The sequence below is a fragment of the Gadus chalcogrammus genome, chromosome 22, assembly GCF_026213295.1.
Source record: "Gadus chalcogrammus isolate NIFS_2021 chromosome 22, NIFS_Gcha_1.0, whole genome shotgun sequence".
NCBI classification, from domain to species: domain Eukaryota; kingdom Metazoa; phylum Chordata; class Actinopteri; order Gadiformes; family Gadidae; genus Gadus; species Gadus chalcogrammus.
Genome location: NC_079433.1, coordinates 9,254,316 through 9,265,587, shown reverse-complemented (window position 1 = coordinate 9,265,587; position 11,272 = coordinate 9,254,316). Strand labels below are relative to the sequence as shown.

The following is an 11,272-nucleotide window of genomic DNA, read 5'->3' as shown; positions in this document are numbered from 1 at the left end:
ACTATTTTAAGAGTACAAACATTCTCTTAGTGTGGTGCCCCCCACTGGCTGGGAATGGTTGGGGCCCCTGGGCACAGTGCCGTGTGCCCTAATGGTAGATCCGGCCCTCCTACCTGTGTCGTATACGGCTTTAGAAAAGTTATCTCCTGATAAAAGGAGATGGAGATATTTAAAGCATTCCCTAACCACTAACTTCTGAGTGAACTGTCTGAAAAAGGTTAACACTCCGGCTGGGTGTCGTGCCAGCTGCTAAGCCAGATCCCAGGCATGTAACTAGGAAATACAGAGTCACATCATGTCCCCGGTCTGGTAATAGCAACGTTTCAACCCGTTTTTAATCTCAATCATTTAGTCGGTTTTGGCGCCTGCAGCAGCCCTCACTACAGGGCCTGGTGGATCACCGGTAATAAGGGGCACTTTGTGTTTGTTTGCTTTAGAGGTTGAATTAACTGCCTAGCTAAGAGAGTATTTGCGCTGTTGTTTACCTAGTGTCTGTTACGCTAGCCTTATGTTTGGCATTATTCGGTCCGTCCTTCCGTTCTATTAGGTTCATGGGTTCGTCTTGTTTGACTGGGACGTTGACTTCCTGGTGCGGTTAATATAACGGTTTAGACATTTTACCCAGACTGACCAATAGTGACCGACTTTCCTAACACGTGGCTTTTGTTTACAACTTCTGGGCAGCGACGTGGTTCTTGTAGCAATTGTAGTACCATATGATATGGCCACTTATGTTTTACAAGCAAACTGTATAGCCTATCCCAATTTCTTACCATCTGAATAAAATTTGACTTATTGGACCCACTAAAGAATCATAAAAAAGTAATAATTATAGACCTTATGCTAGGGCGTTTGTAGAATGTATTGTATTTTGTCGTATTAGTAAAATTCACATGCTGGTCCTTACTGATTTGGTATTGTCAATGTGTACTGAGGGAGAAAGGAGTGAGTGTGTGTGTGTGTGTGTGTGTGTGTGTGTGTGTGTGTGTGTGTGTGTGTGTGTGTGTGTGTGCGTGTGTGTGCAATTATTAACAGTCACTACAGTCACTAGAGTTTTGCACCTGTTAATGTTTATTCTCAAGAATGACTTGTCCTATGCTAACATAAATAACTTGGATACAATTATTGTGGGGCGAGGCCTATTACTTCTGACATATATTCATCAAAACACATAATGTGAAGCATATCACATATTGTACGGGTCCTCCTACGCATTCCATATTTAGCAAGTAACTGTCTGTGATGGCACGGGTCTTTCCGTTTCAGAGAAGGCAGAGGTCACCTCGCCCTTGCCCTGCTCTCTGTTGTTGCCAGAACCGGAGACGTAGGCTACCAGGTAATGTCCTCGTTATAGCCATCGCAGGAGTGGTAGACGTGTGACGTAATCGAATAAACACTAAATCAATCCCTCGACAGAAGCTCGGGGAGACTGATATTGCATGCTTTTCGGATGCTGTTTTTTTTACGGTTTTCTCGTCGATAGTTTTTTTTAAAGATTACGATTCCGAGTGGTATTTTTCGGAGTGGTCAAGTTCATCTCACTACAGTGTACACAAGCAACTCCACAAGCAAATTACTGAGTTATTGTAGAGCATTCTTCGTACGTAGGTGAGATCCTAAAGTCAATAGGACCACCAGTCGACCTCTTTGAAGATAGTAATGTGGGCTGGACCTCCACTCCAAAGATGACGACAACAGAAGCCCCCGCTCTCGCCTAGATTACGAAGGCTGTAAAGAAGAGACCACGAGTGAAGGACGAAGCATCGAGAGGTAAAAAGCTAGCTTTCATCACGAACTGAGGTTGCAACATATGATCATATGGTCTACCCAAAGTTAGCCAATTCGTTGATTCATCAGATCCATACCATTTCACTTATGAAAAAAAACGGAACCACATTTATTTATAGTCATTCTTTTAAATGTATATTATTGTTTTGCCTGAATGATTGTACGTACATCGCAAACACCAGGGCACATTTATAGTAGAGCTACCGGTACATCAACCTACACATGATTGCTTGTCTGCATTTTGAACGTGTGCCTCCTGACAAAATAAACACGTATGCATCTACACTTCTTGACACTAGGGCCAACCCACGTTGAGGAAATAATATTGCCTGTCTCTTAAAAAGTCACAAGTTACATTTTATGTTAACTTTAATATTGTAAACTGTTAAAAATTATAAACCCAGCAATATAACGATTCTCCATCTCAAGTGATTGGGACGCGCGGGAGAAATAGCGCGTGGGAGCTGCGTCACCAGGTGGGAGTAAGTAAGAGCATAATCACCGAGAAGACTTTCTGTGCCCGTTAATCAATAAACCGAGGAAAAATAACCGACTTTAATATTTAGGAAACATAAACGGTGGAGGCTTAAATCCTCTAGTACAATTCACTTTTGTTGCATGCCTTGTCAATTTTCTTACTTTTTGGAGAACACATTAGGGCAATGAATTAATGAACACGATATAAGTATATCTTCATACCATGATTCCATGCCGATCCTTTTAATTTTCAATACAGTATTTCACATTGCAAATGTTTAACATCAATACAGAAACATTGTACAGTGTACCTCATTATGCATATTAAATAGCCTACATAATCAGAAATTCAGAATCAAAGTCAGTAACCTACTATGCGCAAATCCTAGTGCAACTATGGGGTCCCAAAATAACTACAACTATTGGCAATATGTTTTTGATTCAACGATGCATGCATGTAGACTGTAACAGAAATATAGGCCTACGCTATGGGTTTGAATTTGTCATTGTAGCCGTACTCGCCTGTGTTGTCATTTTGGTACCCGGTTGTTGGGGGAGTTAAGACATGAGCATCTTTGCGTGGCTTTGTTTAGTTGTTACATCTTTACGTGACTTTTTGGTTTTAAATACAGCATCATTCACCGCAACATCTAACAACCAAGGCACTTAACGTGCCGGTAAAGCCGTGTCGTTAAGATGGTAGCTTATTTTGTTTAGCTAAACATTGCCTTTTGCCAGCTCACTTTACGCAAGCAGGGAATATTTCATAAAATCGAGTGCTACATGTGCTACATTTTGTGTGAAGTGGAGGACCTCTATACATATTGCATACCAGTAACGTTACAGCAGTTGCTACCATCCGTTTGGATCACTCGTCAACTACTATGTTGCAGCTGCAATGGATAGTGATGAAGATGTAATAATGGAGATTACGCAGGAGGAGCTTCAGAAATGGATCAGAAAGGAGGTGAAAAAGAGCAAGATGGTGTTCCTATCAGCAGAGAAAAGGTGCCAACTACTGTCAGAGAAGAGGGAGAAGCAGAGGGCTGGGCTCGTTAAGCTCACCCAAGTATACTGCCATGCTTCTGATACACTTCCTTTAAATTCTTAAAGAGTGCCACTTAGGCCTATGACAGCCTAGCATGTTCGTTTTCGAGGATGGGTTCAGTCTATGCTATCCTTTTGATTATCCAACTTGTTTTAAATCCTGTGGGGAATTCTTATTGACTGCATTAGGCTTTGGATCTGCGACATATACATGTGCTGATATGCACCTGTTGGCTGTAATAAGTGGATGACCATCGACAGTTGACGTGGTTGTGCCCAACACAGGTCAGTGGCAGACCGAGAGGTCGTCGTGCAGCATCTCTACGGCCTGCTGGGCTGGGACTACAGAGATGAGGATTCAGAAGTTGAGGGGGAGCTGCAGCACAAGTTCTCTGTCATGGGATCGCACTCCATGGGGGAGAAGTGTGGATCCAGGCATGGGACTGATGCTGAGGGAGATCCAGAACGGGGTAAAGAGGGTCTGGGGGGGGGGGGGATCTATAGCTCACATTATCCAATATCATCTTGGAAGAGAAAACAACAATCTCACTGAGGCTAATCGCTCTGTACTAAATTACAAATCTTATGTTACCTTTTTTTATGCCTAAAAAATGCTAATGTATACAATTTTACAATGAGAGACCATTGGATAACAATACATTATAGTGCCCTCCCTCCTAAACCTAAAGGAGATGATGTATAATAACCAAACACCTTCACACACAACTTTCCAACCACACATAAGCATATTAAATGACTTGCTCTGGCGTTTTTCTTTTCTTTTTTTTCTTGGAAGACGAAAAGCCCAAACTGAAGCGTAAGCTGTTCCAGTTGGAGGCCACATCCCCTCGCCTGGAGACCGGTTGCTTTCCTCCGCAGTCAAAACGCGCGACTACCAGGAGGTACCACGTCAAACAGCGCAACGAGCTGTGGAGCGTTGAACCCTCCTCTTTGTCCGCCCCAAGGAGACGCCCGGTGGTGGTGCTGAAGATGCTCTCTGAGCAAGAAATACGCACTGCCCTTTGTCCTCCCAGCCACCAACGCTGCACGGTATTGGTGTTTCTCGTGACGATGTCGACAACGACGATGATCATGTACATGTTGTCGTAGACGTCTACCTGGATAACGATGGCGATGATGTCATCGACAGACAGGGGCTTGGCGACTGGCTGGCGTTCTTCGACCGAGGATTCCTGGAAAGGGAAGCCCAGCGCCTGTGCTAGGGACACTGGATCCCTTTTGAGGATAAGTGCAAAAGACAACAAGGCAAAGATTAAATCAAAATCTGTCACAGTGGAAAGGCAAAATGGAGGTCAGTTAAAAAAAACGTTGGAAACAAGTCATTTATTCTTTTTTTCTTTAGCATTGATGTAATATGTTTCTACCCTCTTTTCTACACCATTTTTGATATCCTTTTCTTGGTTTTTTGTTTGGGCGTTCCCACATTGATTCTTTCAGAACAATCAGATGCTCCTCATAATGGCCAGGCCACTGTACACCATGGTAAAAATATTCAAAAGCCACTCACGCACATGTACTGTCAACAAAGAAAAGAAGCAGTCCACGACTGCCACGGTAGGAAACCAGAGGAGAAATTGTGAAAAGTATCACAGTGTCTTATAAAGATGCAGCCATACATTTTCTTGGTGGAAATGGTTTAGGATTTGAAAGTCGATCTATTCATGCCCAAAGGATAACATGACAATGCATGGTATTCAAGCATTACTGTTGTCCTGGCAGTCATTTTGCTCTGTTTTTGCTTAGATGCTCCGACATCAGCCGAGCCTCAGAGCTGTGAAATCGCTCTCTCCTCCGTCTCCAAGCCCTGCACTCCCATCGCCTCCCCAATGTCCCTAGCCCACCCAGAGCAGGAGATCGGGCTGAACATGAAGGTGCTGGCCCGACACAAGACCAGAAAGTGGCTACCGGGAGAGATAGTGGCGATCATTCCAAAGGGGGAGGGTGGTGAATTCTGATGGATCGCTGATGCATTTCATCCTGCATCTCCAAACATGTGGTTCCCTGCTAAAATTGAGCTTGATGTATGGGTTTTCTCTGGGCTTTAATGTGTTTAAGGTTGGAGCTGGGGCTGCTAAAGGAATCATGTCAAGGGGTTGACACAGTGTCTTTATACTCTTAGCTACTTGCATTATGAGGATGAAGTGATTTTCTTTTTTTCCATCTTATGTATGGATGTGCTGGTATTGAGAATACTAGTATAATACCAGCATAATATTACATTAGATGAGAGGCATTACATATCATGTTACACTGTACAACACCTAATCCACAGTGTGGACCGTGTGGGGGGGAGGGCTTCAAGTACAAGGTGAGCCTTGAGAACAGAGGGAGCGTCCTGGTGTCTGGACACCACCTTGCCTGTGAGGACACTGCTCCGCTGTGCAGTCTCCATGTGGGGGTCCGGGTGGTGACCAGCTACCGGAAAGGCAACAAACCTTTCTTCTACTCTGGCATCCTGGGAGAACTTCCCTCCAGAAGGAACCGCATGAGGTAGAGAGAGGGAGTGAGGTGTGGGGGGGGAAGACACTGCCGTGCATAATGAGGCTCTGGGAAGTCATATTAAAATTGAAAATCTGATTTCTAAAGACGTAGTTCCTCCATCTTCACAAAAAAAGTTCAAAACATTAACAGAATTCCAATCAAATGCAGCAAGATATGTGTTGGTTTAATTTAAGTCTCATATTTTGGAAACCTTATAGCCATCTGTTATTTATTGGTGAGTGAAAAGTTAACCAAGAGAATATCTGTTCTGATTGGCTGCGAGCTGACCTCTCTATGAGACAATCTTTGACCCCGGCTCATTTCCTACAGCACATCATTTTCCCTGATTAGATTCAGGGAATCTATCTAAATTGTTGATAACAAATACACACACAGTGCTGACATATCGCCATCTCAAGTGTGACTGCAACACTTCTCAATGGTGGTGAAATGTAGGAAGGGAGGAAGCAGAGGGAGACAGGTTTTTTTGGGGTTGTTTGTTTTCTAATTCTTGCTCTCTTTTATGCCTTCTCTCTCTGTGTAACAAAGGTGCGCCTTTGCAACTCTGAAATCCTGCCCGCAGCAGCTTTTAGAGGATATATTCACTGGGTTTAACCTCTTATTCTAATTGAGTCGCCTGGCAACTAAAGTTGGCAATTGAACAGAATGGATATTTTCAGATATATTTCCTACCATTTAGACAGTGATTGGTAGCTCATGAAGTTTCACAAGCTTCATAAGGTAGGATGACTTAAACTATGCATATGCAAACTCAATTTATAATAGAGGAATATCCAATAGTTCGGATTCTGTTTGTCTTATCAATGCTGTTTCCTTAGGACTTGTCTAGTCCGTCTCTTCTTGTCAAATCTCCTGAAAGGAGGTGTATGTTTCAGGTTCCTGGTCTTTTTCGACAATCACACTCCTACCTATGTTCGACTACCTTCTCTGCACCTGGTGTGCAGGCCATGTAAGGCCAACAAGCACATTATATGTATAACTTCTAACCCTTAAAGTGATAATGAAATGACAAAAATGTCTTGCTAACATTATGGTGGATAAATAAACTTTGTCATATACATTCAAATTTAAAACAACATATTCTCCCATCAGTTTCTGAAAGAAACCTCCTTTTGAATTTTCCAAAACGTTTTGACCTTCTTCGTGAGGGCATTTTTCCCCAAACATTTCTTTTTGAAAGACGAGCACTGTTTATTTTGACCCATGCTACACCACATCCTCCTCTCCACTTCTGTGTTGTGTCTCAGTGGTGGACCCCTGGGGCGGACATCCCAGGAGACGCCCACCGGAGATTCATCCGGGAGTACCTGAAGGTGTGGCCGCACCCTCCTATGGCCAACTACTGCGTGGATGAGCAGCTCAACATTTCTACATGCAGGTGTTTGTTTTGTATGGCTACAGCCTGACTGTGCAGTACCTGTTTCCCCTCCCCCAGCATAGCGGACTCAAGGAGTGGATTTATCGAGGTTCCATGCGTCTGGAGCACTCGGTCAACACGAATAAGGTTCTGAAGAACACGGACAGGGCGGGAGAGACGAAGGCGGCTGAACCCAACAGCGGTATGTTTTTCTTTTTCTTCTATGGTTTAAGTTTATCTATAATAGATTAATTTTAATCATAAGGTGGTGCTAATGTTATATCCACCGTTCGGTAGACAAATTTGAACTAAAACCGAATCAGAGAGATATCCTTGCACAAGTGTACCATATCCTGTACCACTATAATCCTGTACCACTATTACTGTATTACTGTTACTTTTAATACTTTCCTGTATAATAAAAAAAAAAAAAATACATTTTAGTTCTCTAGACATTTTAAGTTTTTTAAAAAATAAAAATAAATTTTACGCCACTCTTTATGTTTGTGTCAGCATCCCACGAAAATCCGCAGGAAGCATGTCCCGGGTCTCGCTCCACTCCGACCACTCCACCCACTCCACCGGCCGCCATGGGTGAACTACACTCCGCACCTCTGCAGCCCCGCCTGCCTGGAACTAGTCTGGCCCGACATGCCTCTGGAAGCGTTGCGTAAGCGCAACCCGCTGATGTACAAGTTCAGACGGGCCAAGAGGCAGCTCACCCCTGTCCCCATGGCCGCGGTATTGAGTCTGGACGGCTCGTAAACAGGGTGTCCCCGTGGAGACGAAGCCCACCTATAGCGTATACTGCTACGCCCCCTGCGGCCTGCCCCTGACCGCCATCGCCCAGGTGGAGCAGTACCTGCATGACACGCGCTGCGACTTCCTGTCCATTGACGCTTTCAGCCTGGACCCGCACCTGGGTCACCGGTGCCAAACCCCTCCCCTTCAAGGTGTTCCTTCCCGACCTGTCCGGCGGCAGGGAGAACAAGGCGGTGCCCTGCATCAACAAGCACAACGGCCAGCTTCCCCCCCAAGATGAGCTACCGGAGCGGCCGCGACACCAGCCACGTCCGTCTCGACCCCAGCCCCGGCGCTGTGCCGTGGCTGGGGTCGACGGTTGTAGGGAAAGGTATGTGCGTCAGTGTTTGGTGGATCGGGTGGTGCCCAATTGAAACGAAAGCCAGCCATGCCCACTTGATAGAACCTCGTTCCCAGTCGTTCTCATTTCACAACCGAATCGCATGGCGCTTGGAAAAGCTTGACTTGTGCGTTATTTGCGAGACAGAGAGGCTATTCGTTGCAGTGACATGGTTTTACCGGACTTCAGGTAGAGGGATATCCAATTCGGTTACATATTTTGGATTTGATGAAAATACAAGCTGAGAAACTATGGTACATGTAAACAGAGTAGACATACTAGTATACACCTTTCACCTTGCACAGGATACAAGCAGGACTTCCACAGGATAGTGTAATTATATAGATATGATTATGCTGGATATTTGCTTAGTATAAATATAATTGCACTGGATGAATTGTGTAAGTATGAATAGATAGAACAGTACAGGTTATTAATATATATCCCTGTTATTTAATTTAAGTTATGTGTTGTAACAAATTAAATAAATTACCACGTTAAGAAGAATTTAAAATGAAAGATTGTGTAGCTCCCTTACTAAACATATTTGATGTCTCTATGCCTCTGCCACAAAGAGAGTCCTGCTCCTGTCGCCAGCTGACTACCCAGAGCACCGATGGGAGAGCGATGGAGGAGAACTCCAGCTACGCTCAAAAGAGACTCAACAATGCAGTTGTTACTGGGTGAACCTTCACTGTTATCTTTAGTGTGCTCTGGTTTTACTCCTGTGACTTTTTAGTCACAGAAGTAAACTTTTTTGCACGTTAGAGTACAAAGTGAAAAAAAAAGGAATATATTTGTATATTGTTCAATATTTGCAGACCTGCTTGATCCAGTTTACTATGTTATAGGTTCTTTCTTGAATGGCCACCTCAGCAGAAACACTATAGTGTGTGTGTGTGTGTGTGTGTGTGTGTGTGTGTGTGTGTGTGTGTGTGTGTGTGTGTGTGTGTGTGTGTGTGTGTGTGTGTGTGTGTGTGTGTGTGTGTGAATAAAAATCCCTGCAGCGTGTATGAGTGCAACGCCCAGTGTCTCTGTGACCCCCCGCACATGCTCGCACCGGGTGGCACAGCAAGGCGTCCAGGTGAGGCTCCAGGTCTTCATGACCCAGGACCGAGGCTGGGGCGTCCGCTGCTTGGATGACATTCCCGGGGAGACCTTTGTGTGTTCCTACAGCGGTAAGAGGGACCATGCCTCATAGCTAGGATAGGCGATTTGGAGGAACCTGACAGATTAAGCCAGACTCTGAAGAATAACCACATGGAAATCTATCATGCCTCCCTTTAGGCCGCCTCCCTCAAAGCTACTCCCCTAAAATAATTAATAGGGGTTGAATGCATGCTATTATGTGGTTTAAGGGAACGTCAATCAAAGATTAGAGCCCTGCCCCTATGTGGAAAAATACAATGGAAGAGTGCAAGAAGGTATTTATTTTAATTTGAAAATAGGTGGGGACTATTTCCAACAAGGTCTTTGGTTTAACCTCAACAATTTTTCCTCTTTTTTTTTTTCAGAAAACGGTTCAAACCATGGTTGTAACTCGTTGGGTGGGTGCTTTGAGTTTATATTGGACTGGTTGGCCATATATAGCAAAGGTTTTCACTCTATTTTCGCTGTCCCATGTGGGATGAGTGCTGGTCCTTAGTAACGAGAAGAATAGGATTTCTAATGCCTACTTTGTCGAACTAAACCACATAGTTGAACTCAATAATGAGGATTATGAAACTGAAGCCTATTGCTTGGAAACAGGTACGCTGTTTGGAAATTCTTAAGTTTGTGAGTGATTTCAACATTTTGACAGCAATGTTGGACGCCTTTGCATTTGAGATGCAGTTCAGAGCTATAGAAGTTGTAGGGGAAGGATTGTGAGGTTTGATGATAATACACACGCCGTTTGGTTTAAATATTTGACAACTGCTCTGAACAGTCCAAGAAGCAATGAATGGTGGTTTAAGTGGTGGTAACCCTAAAAACAAATTACATGAAATGTCCTTAATGTATTGGTTTGGGAACACATAGAACCGCAGTTAATAAACAAAATAAGTACAGGAGTCGCTCATCATTAGTGTCCGGCACATCTGCTGAAATTTGGCAAAAATATTCGGAGCAACATCATTCATATTAGTGCCCTCTTTTTTACCAGTGCGGTAAAAAATAGGTATTTTTCTATGGGTTTTATTTTAATTTGACTGATTTGTATATCTTTCTGATCCCACAAATGTTGTAGCCTCTAAAACGACTAAAGCCAAGGACCCTTCAAAGAGAAAGAAACCTGCATCTTCCATGGTTCCCATGACTACATCCAGATGTTTCTTTGATGGCGAGGAACACGGCTGCATCCTTGATGATAATATGGAGAGAAATGTCGCCCGCTACCTCAATGTTAGTTCTACATTTATAACACAACATGCGTTATACTCTAGTTACAGTACTATTTTATGGAATAATTTGAATTTATTTCAGATTTAATCTGCTTTCTGTCCTTTCTTTTATAGGATAGCTGCAACCCAAACTTGTTTAAACAATATGTCTTTATGGACACACACGACCTCAGGTTTCCCTGGTTAACCTCTTTTACTAGCAAGTAAGTAGTTCTGAGTTGTTATTGTGTTGTATTTATTTTATCAAACAGCTGTAATGACTGTTTTGCTGTCAAATAATGAGCCTCTTATTGTATTATTTTGAACTTTGCAGGCGGGTCAAAGCTGTCACAGAGTTGACCTGGGACTACAGATCTGTCCAAAAAGAGGATGTTGCTGAAACTCTTCTAGGTCAGCTGTGCTCCTGTGGGTCTAAAAACTGTTCTGGCCAACTATAATGCTTAGAGACTTGATTCGAATTTTATATAAATGTGTTGATTTGCAATGGTGTGAAGTTTTTTATATTTAAATAAATATCCCTCAACATTCACAATCTGAATAGTTCACATTAAAAATTGA

General features: G+C 43.4%; 1 protein-coding gene across 2 annotated transcripts; it reads left to right on the top strand.

The window, feature by feature from the left end:
- Positions 1-5,749: 5,749 nt before the first annotated feature.
- Positions 5,750-11,263, top strand: LOC130375577 (histone-lysine N-methyltransferase SETDB1-B-like). 2 transcript variants are annotated; one of them, XR_008893857.1, is made up of 9 exons: positions 5,750-6,784; positions 7,083-7,148; positions 7,271-7,394; positions 7,706-8,324; positions 8,909-9,016; positions 9,341-9,511; positions 10,561-10,715; positions 10,829-10,917; positions 11,028-11,263. XR_008893857.1 is itself a non-coding variant. In XM_056582585.1 (5 exons), the coding sequence occupies exons 1-5, from the start codon at positions 8,950-8,952 to the stop codon at positions 11,149-11,151; spliced, it is 606 nt and encodes a 201-aa protein (XP_056438560.1). In that variant the 5' UTR covers positions 8,365-8,949; the 3' UTR covers positions 11,152-11,257. The 2 variants fall into 2 exon arrangements, 1 of the variants encoding a protein (XP_056438560.1); XM_056582585.1 differs by lacking the exons at positions 5,750-6,784; positions 7,083-7,148; positions 7,271-7,394; positions 7,706-8,324 and having other exon boundaries at positions 8,365-9,016; positions 11,028-11,257.
- The last annotated feature ends 9 nt before the right edge of the window (positions 11,264-11,272 follow it).